This window comes from Apis mellifera, linkage group LG12 (assembly GCF_003254395.2).
Source record: "Apis mellifera strain DH4 linkage group LG12, Amel_HAv3.1, whole genome shotgun sequence".
Classification (NCBI taxonomy): domain Eukaryota; kingdom Metazoa; phylum Arthropoda; class Insecta; order Hymenoptera; family Apidae; genus Apis; species Apis mellifera.
In genome coordinates this window covers 5,922,356-5,939,791 of record NC_037649.1, presented here as the reverse complement: position 1 = coordinate 5,939,791, position 17,436 = coordinate 5,922,356, and the positions used below count along the sequence as shown (strand labels likewise).

The 17,436-nt window shown below is 34.0% G+C and overlaps 2 protein-coding genes across 2 annotated transcripts in view; one reads left to right on the top strand and one right to left on the bottom strand.

The window, feature by feature from the left end:
* Positions 1-17,436, top strand: part of LOC724292 (disks large 1 tumor suppressor protein) — a 457,694-nt gene that overhangs the window by 68,256 nt on the left and 372,002 nt on the right. The gene's annotated exons all lie outside the window — the stretch shown is intronic.
* On the bottom strand, positions 11,313-12,886 carry LOC100578829 (elongation of very long chain fatty acids protein 1). Its single transcript, XM_003250013.4, has 4 exons — positions 12,637-12,886; positions 12,282-12,553; positions 11,873-12,175; positions 11,313-11,807 (listed from the first exon to the last, which is right to left on the bottom strand). Exons 1-4 carry the CDS (start codon positions 12,680-12,682, stop codon positions 11,640-11,642), a joined length of 789 nt encoding a protein of 262 aa, XP_003250061.2. The 5' UTR covers positions 12,683-12,886; the 3' UTR covers positions 11,313-11,639.

The following is a 17,436-nucleotide window of genomic DNA, read 5'->3' as shown; positions in this document are numbered from 1 at the left end:
GTGGTTATCCTCTCCATCACGTTTGTCCCTTGTTTATCTTAATCCTGTGGGCAGAGCCCTGTTTTAGAAAGAAAATATAGTCTTTTATACATATCTGTACATTCTTCTGTATACTATTTCACGTCAACGAATTTATAGCATTCCAATTAGTTTCGCGAAATTGCAACTTCGACGCATTCGAAAGATACGAGAGATGCTGCGTTCAGCAATTAATTTTATTACATTTATAATAATCTCGGAAAAGAAAATTAATTTAATGCCCAGTATCGCATTTTATGTAAATCTCGTTGAATCTCGCTACGTTACAAATTTCCAAGATCGATATTTCCACAGATACATGTTCCTTCACTTTGATTACGATTATATACCTTTGCTCTTCGACACGATACATCTAACTATTCTAATTTACAAAACTTGCGAGACGTCTCCGGAAAATCCCCAAATAAATTATTTCGTTCTCGTACCCTTTCGCGATAAAAACGCGATTTCAATTTCTTCTTTCCTTCTTTCCCCTATCGGGGAAGAGGCATAATGCAAGCCGAGATCGATATCTCATCCATACGCAAGTAAAGATATACGATATACGTAAGGAGGAAGGAAAGAGAGAGAGAGAGAGAGAGAGAGAGAGAGAGAGAAAGTTACACACATCAGCTCCTCGCATCCGAAGACTTCCTAATGTTTTTCCCAAGGCTTCCCCATTCTTCTCCCTTCGCGACGTCAAGCTTGTTCGCGAATTCACCGGAAGTCTGGGGCCCCTCTTTCCCCTCCGTATACTCCTTTTCTTTCCCTCATCGGGAAGTCGGCCGTTCCAGACGCCAAAGATGCATGCTCTGCATCGCAACCAGCAATATTTTATAGTTTGCCAGTCCCCGCAGCGGCGGCCTGAAACACGAACCCCCTATAAAGCACACTTTACGACCATTCCTAAGTTTTCGCAAAACAGCCAAATATGACCCTATCCATCCAGTTTTTACAATTTTTATTATCCGTAATAGGGAAGAATCGGTTTTACCTCAAATTCCACATTCCATAAGGAGGGTTGACGTTGGTTCGCACAATGGGGGATCGTTCGAAAGGTTTTTAACCACCGCGTGCTCCATCATTTTTTTTTCTCTCACTCCCTTCTCCCCTTTCCTGGCCCAATATGGATCGTAAACTGCCGTTTTATTATCCATATTACACCATTCTGCCAATTTATCTAGATTTAAGAGAGAGTGTAAAGTTCGCCCTTTTGTCGGTTAACCAAGACGCATTGGTCACTTCGTCTCCTCTCTATGGATTATCTTTTCGTATTGTTGCGAAAGCATTTTCAACAATTTCTGACGTTTTATTATATCCATATTACCATGTTGCCAATTTATCAAGATTTAAGAGACCTTTTGTAAAATTCACATCTTGGTGTAACCAAGACGCATTAGCCTATTTCTTCTATTTTCCCTGTATTTTCTCCATCCAGTTATCCATCTTTTTTCCCCGATTAAGTATTTTTTAACAGGGGCGATATCAGTCTAACTATTTCGGTGTTTTCGTTATTTTTATCTCTCGACGTTTCGCTCCACTCGTTGAAATTATCATTTCGCGACGTTCTCGCGATATGAATGTCGAACGAAGGCTTACGAGAACCATTCCACGATGGGATTTCGCATCGATGGGTATTTCGAAAAGCCATTTTCGAAAAATAGCGTAGATTCACCGGCCGAGAATGACCGGTCGTTGCGGTAATCTGCTGATTTTCTGTAATCGAACGCATTGATCCGTACGAGTTCCCGATCCGGATAGAACAGGGATTTATGTCTTTTCGTTTCCGAGATCACGTTCATGTATTATTTCGTGATATAATTGAAATGTGGCGTCCTTCGTTTAAAATCGTTCTCGGTAATCTGGATTTAAATTAACATATTGACCGTGTTACATGTTTAGAATCCTATTGTTAACTAATCATGTAACATATTACGAGAATATATTATTTGTTTGAACTTTAGAATAAATAAAATGTCATGGATTTCTTTTTTCTTCTTTTCTTTTTTTTTGTGGAATAGGAGGATGCACAGTTGAAATAATTCCGTTTATGGAGAAACGCTTTTGTAAATTAAATATAATATATTCTAATTTATCGAATTGAATATATGAATATATTAATTATTCTAACGTTATTATGTAAAAATAATAACGAGAATACAATGTATTCTATTGCAGACACTCAAATAATTAATATTAAAATGATCGAACGTTATAAATATCATATACATCATTTTCTTTCTTCAAATTATATTACATCTTTTTTTCATTATATTCGTAATGAATACAATTAATTTGATTAAAAGGTTCATTCAATCATTTACGAAATGATCTCGTTCTAACGAAATGGAATTCTGTTATAATTTTTAAGTTAATTACTGGCGTACAAGGAAAACATTTTAAACGAGAATTGCGTTTAAATGCAATTTAAATACATCAAACTACATTACACACACATCCTGATTCATTGACGTCGATCTATGAAATCGATCTATAATTACGTATTACATACGCGAACAATAATTAACTAAAATTTTTATTAAATTTAAATCTATAAATCGAAAATATTGAATGGAATGGAGATGTTTATGTTTCATTAACCGATGGTTATTACGCCGAGACAGAAAGTTATTATCGAATAATCCACGGTACGGTGTCTGTTTATAAACAATTCTCGAACGTATTCCCGCTCCACTATTTACCAAGGAAGTCTCAGTAACCTTCTGCACCTCGGCGTTATCGGATCACATTTTCCAATCTGCGCAACAGTCGACGCTTCTAATTCGTACGTATATAAAAATCCATTTATTCGTTTAACAATTTCTTATTATAACAATTTAATCGTGCCGTTTATTCCCTCCCTCGAATATATTCTCGTTAGTGATCTTATTAGTTTCCCCGTGTTTTATAAGTGAGAGAGAGAGAGAGAGAGAGATACGAAGAGAGAAATAAACGCGTGACGCGTTAATTTACGTTTATGATGACAAAATGGTGGAATTTATCGGGATCGTGGTTTATGATTGAAACAAACGGGAAAGCAACCGCAGCTCCTCTCGTTTTTTTTCCCCCGTTTTAAGAGGAAAATTTCCAAGTTTTCGGCATACACGTTCTGCCGCTCCTCTGAATTTAATCCGGAAGATATTGGTCACGGTTGCCATAAAATCGATCGGCGAACAATAGGCCGCACAGAGGGAAAATTCGACCCATAAAAGAGTAACCTCTGAAAGCTTTGTATGCAACCAGGCGAAAAGACAAAGAGGGTTTTTTTGTCGATCGCGTGAAAGGGAAAATAATTGCAGCGCGGGGATCGTTAAAAATATATGGTTGAGAATCAGCATTTTAAATTGTCATATATCGAAAATAATCGGAACGTTATCTTGAAGGGAGGGATTCTTCGTTTAATCCCGGGGAGAATTTCCGATTTTTTAATGAAACTTCGCGGGTGATGAAATTCAGGAATCGAAGTTTTTCAATATTCTTTTGTGTTTTAAATATAATTTTGTGGATAAAGCACTAAAATTTGAATATATTATAATTTCGTATTCCATTTCTCATTAGAAAATTAATGATATATTTTGGAAGAAATATCTTTATAATAATGTTATAAAGATATTTTCAAATTTTAACACGCATATTTGCACAATCAATTTCGATTATTTTCGATTAGTGTATGTTTATGGAAATAAATGCTTTTAATTTCTAATAATTTATTCTTGAATAAATTAATATGTACGATAACAACGGGAATTAATATGATGAATGGATATAATTTCGTTCAAGGAAAAAGGGGATCAAAAAGTTCAACGTTTAATTTTCATATCGACAATATCGATCAGATATTCCCATTCATGTATTCGATCATGTTTTATCGCGCGAATGAAACGTGACCTTTGTTATATTATGATTCCTTGTTTCGATCTATTTTCCAAAATGTTCAGGGATCAAAGCGAAATTTTTATATAATTGTCCGAAAGTAAACTAAATTTTCATCGAAAAAGCACACGTTTGTCCAATCTTGTTCGATCAAAAAATTTTTCAAAATTTTCACTATTAAAAAGAGATCATCGAATTTTCCAATTACTGTATCTCTGTAACTATGAGACGTTTTATTTTTCCTTTTTTTCAAGATACTTTGATAAAAAAGAAACGATAATCAATCGAGTTATATTTTTATTCAATTAACATTTAGTAATGTTTTTCGTGATATATGTAATTATTCAAGAATATATCCATATGTATACGTACTCATTCAAAAAAAACTTTTTTTTTTCCTGTATCAATTTTTAATGATTAATTCACATATATTGAGAGTGACTGTCCAATGTAATAAATCTTTATTCATTTACACAAAAAAATACATATTCGAAAGCATCTTTTCGAATAATTAATTTTATTCTCGAATTGAACTCTTTTTAATAGACTTTTTAAAATTCTGTTTAGAGAATAGAACCGTCGAGAGTTGTTTTCGACGATTATTTCACGCAACTGGACATTGCAAAAAATCACAATATTACTTTCGGACGAACCTTCTGATTGTTAGTACATTTTCGGCTAGTAATATCCTTTTTAAGAAAGTTTGCACCGATCGAAGTAAGGGTCCATGAATCTATCAGCCCTCTCTCCCCCCCTTCCTGCAAAAGGATAAATCCCGAGCGGCGATAACACTTCTATCTTTCCTTCCATTCGTTTGCCTGCCTCCCCGTTTTTTCTTATCTATCTATCAATCTTCTAACTATTTCTTCCCTTTGCCTCCGCTTATTTTTACCGCTCGATCGACCTCCACCCCCTCTTTTCTCGACGATTTTCGGCGTAATTTCTTCCCGTCCCACTATTTTTCCATCATCGTCGTACGTGCAAATGTAACTTGGACCTGATCGCGATCGAGCCCTTCCCTTTATTCTTTTAAAAAACGTGATCTATCGTCGGATCTCTCGACATCGATTCCAAGCGGAGGAGAGGGGAGGGCGGTTTAACTTTGTGTATGCAGGCCTCGCAAAATAGGTCGTCGAAATGCGCGGGCACGAAATTACTCTTGATCTTAATTCTTTCGTTTTTGTCTCCGACGATCGTCGGATATTCGAGGAAATTTATCGGGTCATATTCCGGACGAATTAACCTCTTCGATGGAAGGGAGAACATATAGACGTGGTATCGCAGGAAATGAAGATAGAAGTATTAATATATTAATTTGACATCGCGCTATAATTTGAAATAGCGTTATCGATAATTGCAGAATTTATAATATAGTTATAAATCATAAACTAAATTCGAAACTCTATAATAATTTGCCTATAGTTATTATTCAATCTAGTGATAACGTTTGCAACATTTAAAGTTTTACTAATAATATTATTTTTATTGATTCTGTTGTAGCCAAAGTGTTTGTTTCTTCTTAACTCTTCAATTGCCTGAATCAGCTATATATATCGGATCCTCTCTCATAACATCAGCCAAGTTTCATCTCGGCCGGTCACTTTCTGCAGCCATAACTTCACAAATTGGTAACCGTGTTGCGAAGAGATTCAATTTAAGCTTGCGCAAGGCACACGCGACTTTGATGATCGTAGTTTAATTTTTACGGCAGCATACAAACAAATAATGCGATATAAGAAAAAAAAAAGAAAAGAATAGATAGATAAAAGTCGAGGAGAAGCTTTGATTCAGGAATCGTGATAGGGAAGAGATCAAGGGGAGGTTTAAGGTTGTGCATAACTATCGATAGCTCGTGGAAAATATTGTATTAATAATAATCGATTTCAAAAGTAGATTTAGATTCGAAATCGCGTGGATTCGTCACTTCCGTTCCATAATTTTTACGTTTGTTTTTCCATTTATTCATTCGTTTGAATTTATTTTCCTTTTAGATTAATTTTTCTTTCGTTCAACAATAATCGCAATCGATTCCACCGTTTTTAATTTACATTTCGTTTTTCATATCCCTTCCTTTCTCCCGTAATTCATTTTCATTCGAGAATCAATTATTCCCTTATATCCGATCCCACGTTTTAATCGTTGCGTTTTAAATCGACGCGTTTAATTCAAACGGTTAGACGCTTAAACTTGCAGATTCTTCGCATCCTTTCGCGCGAATTCATTAATTTTAATAGCTTTGATTAGCAAACTGAAAACAGGAAATATTCGAGGAGAAAAAAAAAAACAGCCTCTGCGGTCGGAAGAATTTTCACTAGGTAAATGAAGAGAGAAAATACGTTCGAATAGAGATACGATTTACGTTTAGATGGAGAATTTTTCTTCCTCCCCTCCCCTTCTCCTTTTTCTTTTCTTCTCGATGCTCCCTTCTCAATAATATATATCTCGGTATCCTTGAGTCTGATGAAGAATTCACTAGTCAGGAGAAGAAAATCGTAAATTCGAACCTTTTACTGTTTCTTTGTAGACAGAATTATAGATAGACGGTACGGTGGACGCGTGTATCTCTCCACTGTATCTCTTTCCATTTTTTCCTTCTATTTTATCTTTCGATACTTTTTGTTTCGAACTCTAAATTCTCAAAACTTTCTGCCCGTCGCCAGAATCTTTTATCTTTCCTTTTTCTTTTTTTTTTTTTTTTTGATAGAAAAAATAGAAAAACTTTAGCAAAAATAACCAAGTTTATTTGTATTATATATGTTTCTTTTAATTTTATATTAATTCATAGTCAGGTTGTGTTTTTTTTTTTTCGTGATAAAATTTTTGCAATGAAAACCTACACAATCTGGCACTTGAGGATTCGAAATAATCGAGATACCGAGATTTTTTCCTTCGAATTGGCTCTTAATTGGTTCTTTTGTTCCGTCGAATACGAATATTCTCGATAACGAAAATTCTATTTTAACGAAATTCATCGCGATGAATTTGGATCAATCAGCCGCGATATAAAGCTTTTCAAAAGCTTTTCAAAAAAAAGAAAAAAGAAAACTCTTCGATGCTCTAGTAAAATTCATTGACTAGGAGAATTGAACCGAGCTTCCGACTTTTCAGCTAATTTGAACGGACGAAAATGCAAATTATACCGTGAGAGTATATACTCTTAGAACATATTAAACTCCGTTGGAACGTGCGCAAGTTTTAGCTAACTGCCGGACACGCCGAACAGCAATTAGGCATCAGAAGCTATTTAGATTCTGTTTAATTTTGCCATGAAATTTCGAGTTTAATTGCCAACTTTTCACGGAAACTTTTAAATCCCATCATGTTATATATTTCATTTTATTTTTTTAATCTCAATTCCATCTTTTCTTCCTTATAAAGAAAAGATTTTTAATCCCTTGATTCTTAAAATTTGATTCATTGAAAGTATATTACACACATTTTAAAAATGTTTGTACATTATTTTATTTCAATATAATTAGTTTAATACCTAAGTGAGTAATGATTTTGTTTCGAGAATCATCGTGGACGAACCGCGAGACGAGAGACTTTAACAACGAAAAGAGAAAGAACAAAACTTCTCGTCCAATCTGATATCATTACTCTCGCATAAATTATTTTACAAGATACACCAAACTATATCCCCGTTAAGAATAACATCAGCCCGTAACTTTCACGTTTAAACTCGCTTCCCAACTTCTTTATCTCCTCTCCTTCGGACTCGATTCGTCCCTTCTTTTCTTCTAAATCAACGTTTACGAAAGTTTTTTCACGCGGGGGAGGGGATGGGAAATCGGCTCTCTTGTTATTACCATAAAAGCGCGAACTGCTATATTTCATTCGAAGACAACTCGCGGAACAGGAGTAATCGAGTTCTCCCGTTGAGTATGACGTCTCAATGTAACAATGCCGGCCTCCGCCCCTTGCTACACTCGGGTAATTCCACGGTCTTATCGCGTGCCACTTCCTCCCTCCCCGAAAGAAAAATATACCCTTGTATCAGACACCGGCGGAAATTTTCTCGTTCTTTGTTTCTTAAGCGATTGTGCATCCCCCGAGTTACCTTCATGTTCATTGTTCTCCCATGTTTCTATCGAATGGCTATTGCCATTTAACTCGAATCATTTACACGGTGGCGAATAATCCTTGGCAAAAATGCGATTATAAAAGTCTTTTTTCTTTTTCTTCTTCTTCATTTCATTTCTCTATAACGATCGAGAGATTGGTCATATAGCGAGAATAATTTAACGTTATTAAATTATATATCCCTCGATCGTTAGATTTTTATCATTAATTAATTCGTTTATACTCGAAGATTAAGAATTGGAAGGATGCCGACATAGAATTTATCTCTTAATCAAAAGATTAAGATCTCAGAGGAAAATTTCCGATAATGATATTCGAATAAAAAGAAACGGGATTATCGATCGATCCGCCAATCCCAACAACGTTCATATTCGAATATATATTCCCTGAAAAATGAGAAGGAATCGCGATTAACAAAAACGAAAATTGAAGGAACACACGGCGCACGGCGAGGGTTTCTTCCTTGAACGTGGGCGAGCGTAGATACACATTAGTTTGCTATTTTACATTGTTCAAGAGGGAACCGTCGGCGCAGGCAAGTATGTCAACCGGCGTTTCATAGGAAGAACAATGGCAGCGGCGGAGGTAGTGTAAAGTGACGATATAACAGCTCGCGGGGGAACAAAAGCGATGCGGGCATACTTGTTTAAAACGCTTATGTCGATGTCTCAATTGTACCGGTTCTGCATCTCCCTCAACCACCACCACCACCTTTCCTTTCCCTCCTCCCTCTTCTCCGCTCTTTTACCATTCTCCATTGCATTTTCCGCAGGCCCGTTGCAAAATTGATATTTGCATTCTCCCGACGACTACAACCGAGATTACTCGTTTCTGTTCCAATTTCTAGCGTCGCGTAAACTATTCGAACAGATAAACCGTGCGCGCATCCTCGATCGTGTCACGGGAATGCGGGGGAGGGAGGGTGGTTCCAATTCAATCTGAACGCATTTTCATGCATTCAACGTGTGTTATTGAAAAAGTTATGCCCCGTGATTTAACCGTTCTTGATTGTGTTTCACCGCCAAGTTGAAAAGTTTCGAAGATACTAAAATCGCGAGGGATGAAAATGGAAGGTGTTTTTTTTTTCTTCTTATTTCTCGAGATTATTCCTTTTTTTAAACGTTATTCGTTATTGTAGAAAGTTTTCAAATTTCGCGAATTTCTGACCGATTAATAAATTTTGCCGCGAAACAGATCTGGAAACGAATCGCGACACGTGCAATTAAATTCGTGTTCTTCGAGCCGAAGGTAAAAGAGACGAAAGGTGAAGATTGGTTCTCGGACTTTTATCATTCCGTTTAATGGAGATCGTGCACTTTTCTAGCGAGCCACTTTTCCGTGAAAGAGGGAAGTGGAATTAGGATTCTTCTCGGTCTAATGGCACGTGAAGCGAAATACTGCTGTCAGAGACGTTTTCCTTTTTTGGTAATTGTCGATCGAGATATCGATTGTGAAAGAACTGATATTGAGAATTAGACGAATTTTAGAAAACGGGATAACAATTATTTGCCGATCGAGGGAAAATAGGTATATCGTTGATTGGATCCAATCAACTTTCTTGTCAAACGGGATAAGGAGATTAGGTTAATATTCGGTTGATGGAAATTTGTTATTTTATTTTCCCCTTCCGTGTGTAAGTCTGTCGTGCAAGTTCACCTATACAAGACCATAGCACGAGCTCTTAAGTTCGGCAACTAATTCGCAATCCCATAATCCCTGGCCGGGGCTTAACATTCTCGTGGTGACATGCCAATCGCTATTGAAAAGCAGGACAGAAACTTGCGATCCTCTGCGCCCTAATTAGAATTCGGCCGAGAGTTTTCCGAACGACGAAATTAACGAATATTCCCCCGTTTTTCATTAAATCCCCGGCATTTTCGCGAAAAACGGATATATCCTCGAATATTTAAAAAATAAAACTACGGATTAAAAGAATGAAACGAAAGTTTCTTTTCTCTTTTTAAAATTTTAAACGACCGGGGATCCGAATCGTATCCATCGTTCTGATATTGAGCGAAAAACACGCTTCCGGGTATACGTTCTATCGCTATTTTTTTCTCACGCGAATATTCTATATTTTTTTAAATACAGGAAATTGAACTTGTCATTCTTCTTGGAAGAGGAAAAAAAAACAAAAAAAAAAAAAAGAAAAAAAAAACGTATAAATTTGCATACACTGCAAAATTTTTTTTCCTTCGACTGAACACATCGAACAGAAAGAAAGAGAAAGAAAAATTAACTCGTTACTCGCGTGATCTTTATCTTTCGTTTCACATATTTCGTTTTCCTTTTACATTTGTAGATTATCTTTTTATTTATGTAGTAAACTTTTAATCACTGTTATAACGATGAACACAATTTCTTTTGAGTTATACCGAAACTTTATCTCCGAGAGAGATGTACTTTGAAACTCAATCTTGCAAAGATATATAGAGGAATTTAATCTCTTCTAGTTACACATTGAAACACGATCTCGTTGAATATAATTATTATTATTTCTTCTTTCTTTTTTTTTTTTTTTCTTTTTTTTATTCGAAACTACGATTAAAAATAAAGTGGGATGGGATCATTTTACAGAGAGGAATAATTTTTTCAACAAGAGTTTATTCAAAGTTAAGATATTTTTTTATAATACATTATATATTTTTTATGTTTCAGGTAAGTGACTACTCCACAACTCTACCCTAGTACCTTTTCTGTTCTATGGCAACTTTTAGAATTACTTTTAGGTAAGTAAATACTAAATATTATATACAGAATGACCAAAAGTTACGAGTTATTTAAATATATATAAATTTTCAAGAAAATTTATATATATTTCGAAACGAAAAATTGTTCGGTTTAGATCTATAAAAAGAAATTTATTCTTTTTCAAATACAATCATGAATTTTTGAATTTGAATATTTCCATGAGATCTGAACATTTTTTATAAGATATATGTTAAAAAAGAATGGAATTAGAAAATATTTCAATTTAAATTCTTTATTACTAAAATTCGGGAAGATGAAAATTTTCTGTTATTGGATTTAATCCTAAATACAATCTCTTTTTAAGAATATAACCAAGAAAATATATAAATCCTTTCAATAATAGAATAAAAATTCATGTGAACAAAAGTTTTTTTATAGTTACAGAATAATATATACATATAATAAGAATAAATGCAATATAGTTTCAACAATAAGAGAAACGATTGTAACAATGGATTATAAAAAATATATAACAATATAAGAATAAATTATGATTATTATAATAAAAAAATTTTTGCATTTAGAGCTTATATTTTGCATATAGCTTATATTTTGCATATTTCAATCGTTTAAAGATTTTTGATATGTAAATTTATCGAATTTGATTTATTTTTATTAAATCAAGACTGATATACATTTCATTTTAGTTCGTATCTTTGAATAATCATCACTCGTGCATAAAATAATTTATTTTGATAATGTATCTTATAATACTCACGAACTTTCGTTGAACTTTAAAATAACTTTAAAATTTCTCTTATTTTTTTATTATTACAGTCGTTATACAAATATTTCTTATCTTACACTCATATTATCGATAAATACGATACGTATCTAAACTTTATTGGTAATTTCATGGAATAATTCCCATCGTATTCCCAACTGTTTGAAAACGTTCGTTCGACGCGTCTCGTTCATTGTTTCTTTTGGACCGATTTCCTGTAATTCTGCCGATAAAAATTGTAGAAAAGTAAGAAATTCATGATAAACTGGAAGATCGCGGTGTTAACTGGCACCTTCGATACAGGGCAGGACGGAGAATATGCTTGCATCGCGTACAGTGTGCAAATAACGAATTGGACCTGAATGCAATAAGAGAAAAAATGCTTATAAACGGATTTCAATTATTAAACAAGCTTACACTCACCATTTGCACCGAGGTTATTATTGGTTTATACGGAGACAATATTTTTTGCATATTCGGCCCAAGCGTGCTCAGATAATAATACGTGTACATGATCACGTGTACGGCACAATTTATCAAAATACCGAACGAGGCCATGGTAACAGCATAATATTTCGTCATGAACCACATTAAAAGGATCGTGGACACGTGATGGTACACGTGCAAGAACGATATCTGTTCCTGCTTCTTTCTCAACACGAACACCACCGTCTCCACGAGATCGATCAATTTCAACATTGTCGTTAACCACATTGTATGAGCTATCTGCGCAATGGAATTATAACAATTTAAATGAAATATAATCGTAATCGTGTATTCGACGGAGAAAGATAGAGAGAGAAAGAGAGAAAGAGAGAAGAATATACCTTACCTTCACTGGACCAGGTTTATACGAATAATCTGGGATTTCGCAGAACACGCTTATCTCGGAGAACCAGCCTGCACTTATGTTTTGTTGCACCAGATACGCGTTGGCGATAATTTGAAAGACGTTGTACCATTGAATGAAAGTTTTCAGGTTGTACGGCTTTCGATTTTTCATAAATTGGGGACCATATTTTAGGATAAAGTACAAGTATAAAAATATAATGGTAGGGATAATGATGGGTGATCCTATTAATGGTAAATTATTCGTTCTCGAATCTAGAAAAGAAAAAAAAGAAAAGAAAAGAAAGAAAAGTAAGTGAAATCGTTATTGAAAGAGGGATTTTTTTTAGGATACTCACCAGATCTCTCGTTCCAATAATAATTGTATATCTCTACGAGTTCCATTTTCGATATTTTTTTTTTTTTTTTTTTTCGTTTCGTTCTTCTCTCGATTATCTAAGATACATCGTTTGTATTTAAACGAGAATATTAATATTAATATATTTTTTTTTAATTGTTTTTATTTAAGCAATTATTTATCGATTTAATTTTTAATGTCGTCGCGTATATAAATATACCGCACCTGATTGATGTATGAAATTGACTGGCCAACAATGGTCGACGAGAGGTATTTATAAATGTGAACGATATGCGTGTATTGAAAATTTGTCATACATATTTACGTTGAAATGTATAATGCTTATATACATATATCGTGGTATGCAAATTAATTTAATGTATGTAAATTTTAATTAGGTCATAAGGTTAAGCAATAGAAGTATCGATTATTTTCGCATAAATAATGTAAAAATATGGTGATCTTCTTTTATGAATTTATAAATAATTTATTAATCGGTAAATATTAATTTCGCAAAAATAAGATAGATATAAAGGGAATTCATTTTCAAAGAGGAAATTATATAGTCAAAAATATAAGAGTATATCAAGTATATTATAATAAACAATAATAGATACATTTATTTATATAATTTAAAATTTACGATATAAAATTTTCAACCTCGTTTAAAAAAAGGTATATAAAGGTACATAAAGGATAAGAAATAAGATGTAAATAAATGCAAAGAATAGAATTCATTATTTGTAGATTGATAAATTATACAATTATCTAATAAATTCTAGAGCATATATTTTCTCTATTTTTTTTTAAATAGTCGAATTTAATCGCTTATTGGAATTTTATTGCAATGATATATTCAGATTTAAATTCATAATTTTAATGTAATTGCTTTTTTTTTGTTTGACTAAATTATATATAAATTACTAAATTATATGTGTATTCACATTTGGCAACTAAGATAGAAACACTGAAAACTATTATTACATTTCATAAAATGTTTCTATCTTTTGTTTCTTATATTTAAATCTCTTTGATTATATAAATATATGCATCACAACTATACTAATAATTTTGTTGAATACATATTCCGATATTTTAAATTTTCATCAATATTCAAACTATTCATTGTTCGACACGAACAACGAATCTGTTAAGCAAAAAGGATTTGTCCTGCTTATTAAAATAACTTTTGAATTCATAATTTTAATGTAATTTTAATTTACTTTTATTTGCCGTATCGTCTATGCAATCTTTTATTCATCTCATTTGTCTTTCATTTACAATATTTTATAAAATATACGCACGAATTTTGTTATCCAATAGAATCCAGTTTCACGATAAAATATACATATATATATATCCGCTTAAGAGATTAAAAGAATAATTATTGAGTAAAAGAAACACGGCATAAATCGGGAAAAATTAACACTATTATAATTTTTTTTTGTTTTTTATTTTCCTTTATTTAGTTTAATTAAAACATTTCTTGCGTTTCAATGACGAGTTTTATTTAACAATGTAAATCAGTTATGCTACGTTGAAAGCTCGATGAAGAAAATGAGAAACTCCGGCAAAGATATAATCGAAAAGTCAGAGCTCGTGAATTTCTCCGGAGAATATATTAAGTATCGCTGATTAAGGTAGCTTTGATCGAAAACGATCAAGGGGGAATTGATACCTATTGAACTTATTCTTCCGATACCGCGAGGACCACTTTTTAAAATCGAAGAAACTCTCGAAACGTTAATGAAAAAAGTTGGTTGCGGCTATGATTCTTGATTCTATTTCACTCGAGGATCAATGCAGATAAATATCGTCGAGTTACTGTTTGAAACTTTTTTCCTTTCTTTCCTTTTTGAAACAAAAATTCAAATTTTTGAATCGAACATTGCGATTCATTTAATCAAGAGATAACATTATTAATGAGCTACAATGCTTGGGAATAGAAGGATTGAAGAAATGATAAAATCTTTATGAAAACATATCAATATATTTAAATGATATAAAGATACATTTATATTTACTGTCTATTATTATTATATTTATATTTATTATACAATTTATCTTACTAAAATCATAAAATTTCCACATTAACTTACACTTGATTCGAACGCTCGATATCCGAGACACTCGCACAGACGCAAGAACGATTCTACTCCCTCCCCAGCCTCTCCAAGTTTCTTGACTCCACCGAATTTTCGATACTCAAACACGGGCAAATTAATATCGAATTCGACGTGGAGTAGAACCGGCTTCCTCTAATCTTTGATCTTTCCTAACTATGAAAGAACTTTCCAAAATCCACCACCAATATTCAAACTCGAGCCTCGTAAATGCAGAGTTGAGGTATATATACATATATATAAGAGAAGCGAAAGAAGTTCTGCCCAACAGATCTTGGAAGATGGAAAGTTGAAGAGAATTCTGAGGGATGAAGCGGACGATGAAGTGGTAATCGTGCAGTTTAGGATGGCCGACCTGTTTCGAGGCCCATCAACTTGGCCGAGGGACGTATTAAGCATCGCTAATCGAGGTAGTTTAGTCGGCGGGAAACTGGCGAGGGTGGAGTGGTAAACTGGGCTTGGTTCGCTGGGGAGGAGGGGGCTGCTGCGTCGGGGTTGGGGGAGGGAGGGTGGCGGCGAGCATTAACCGGGCCTGGAGCCTCTCTGCTAAGTGCTGCAATTTATTTTATTACCCTCCGCGCGTCTACGTTTGGAAACCCTTGGTCGGAGCTTCCATTCGCGGCGAAAACACCAATAGGTCGCGGAAACGTAATTTACACCGAGTTGCGGACGTTGCAGTGGAGGGAGATAGGGAGAGAGAGGGAGAGGAAGGGAGGAAGGGAATGGGAAGAAAATGTATCGACGTGCGAAAAAACAAAGGATCGTTTCGTTCCTCCTCGTTGTTGACACTTCGTTTCTGCCGACGTTTCGCCATTCCCTTCCTTCCGCTTCGTCCACTCCGTGGCAAGTCTGGTCTGATTTTCCTTTCGATTGTCTGCTGATTTACGAGGCGACGAACCTCGACGGATGTGAAATAACTTCTCCGATTTGCTCGTGTGTGTGTGTACGTGCTATGTATGCTCGTGCATGTTCTGTTATGCAAATCGTCAATGAAGAAATCACCAAGTAGAATGGTAGTATTGTAAGTAAAAAGAGAATATTGTAGACATAGGGTCAATCGAATTTTACAATGATAATTATCGTCCTAGTTTGCTGAACTCGCGAATTGACCTCACTTTTTTTTTTTTCTTTCTTTCTTTTTTGGAAATTTATCATCGAATCTTCTGTTTCATAATGCAAACGTTGTTTCGAATTAATCGTATATGATAAACGATGCACATTCGTTTTAATCTTATTTATGTTTCTTGTTCTTATGAAAGCATTTGATAATAAATACAATTCAGTTTACACGCGATTCGTTTTTTTAATTACGAAGTTATAAAGTTTTCCAGTTAACTTGTAACAGTTTTATATATATATATATATATATATATATATATATATATATATATATATATATATATATATATATATATATATATATATATATATTTATTACATTTGGCTTGTAGCCATGGATATAAAATGGAAACCAGATATTGAATTTAGGTGTTGTTAGGTTTGCTGTTTTGAAAATTATTGTAGAGTAACAACGAGGGAAATATCGTGTTTGCCGTTTCGAAAATGAAACGAGAGAAAAGGCAAAGAAGAGAGAGAAAGAGAAAGAGTGAGAAGAGGAAAAAATAGAAAACTTAATTTAAACGAAGACACGAATGAAGGCGAAATAAGAGAGAAGGCTTGCACGTGACGGAAAAAAGAAGGTGGTCGAAGAAAAAGGTGGAATTCCAGATGCAATTGAAGTGAAATTCGTTTTAGAAATTACGGTATTGCTCGACGACATATGAAATGATTCTACGATGTAAATCCGGCGTGGCATTTTCCCGAGGTCGCTTAAACGCGGTAAGAATATTTTAAAACGTTTTGCGTTTGTTTAAACGCAAGGAGAATAATTTCGACAGCCGATTATTCACATCGATATAGAATTTGGCCAATATTTCCTCGACAAATTTTAGAAATTTTTTTCTAATCCTTCAATAAGGATAGATTTTGTGAAAAGATTTGAGATTCTTTTTAATTCGCGAGACAATATTTTCCGCACAGGGGGACCACGAAAGAGGGTCTTTGATCCACTTTCGCGAGTCCTTTGGGTGGTGGCGTACCCACGGACCTGAGCCAATCATTTTCTCAACAGAGATTATGATTTTTCTCTGATTATTTATTTAATAATTGTGAAACTAATAACAAAATGTGACGATACAATAGATGAAAATGCAAAATCTAAAATACTTACATTAAAATACTTATATTCAATGGTTGAATTAATTGTTTCGACAAATTGTTGGAATTTCACGTACACGTAAGTAAGAAAAGTTTGCAGTTTTTCCATTGTGTGGAGAGTAGTACAATATTTGACTTGTATGTTTGATATTTCAAACATAAAGTTAAACGAGTTACAAAGATATTAAAAAATTTCACGTCGTACCGTTTGAAATTGAATAATTCTTTATCTTGTATCAGATTCATTCATTATTGAAATTTATCCTTTCCCCCCAATTATTCCCACACTTTTCTACAATCCGTGTATCGCGTTATCGCACAAATTTTCCTTAATATCATCCGCAACGTAATCTTACTTATCCATTACGACTTCATTCCGTTTCCATTTCCAAGCTCGATTATCCGAACGCGGAAAACTCTATCCTGTTGTTCACGCTTCGGGGGAAAAAAATATAAGGAAC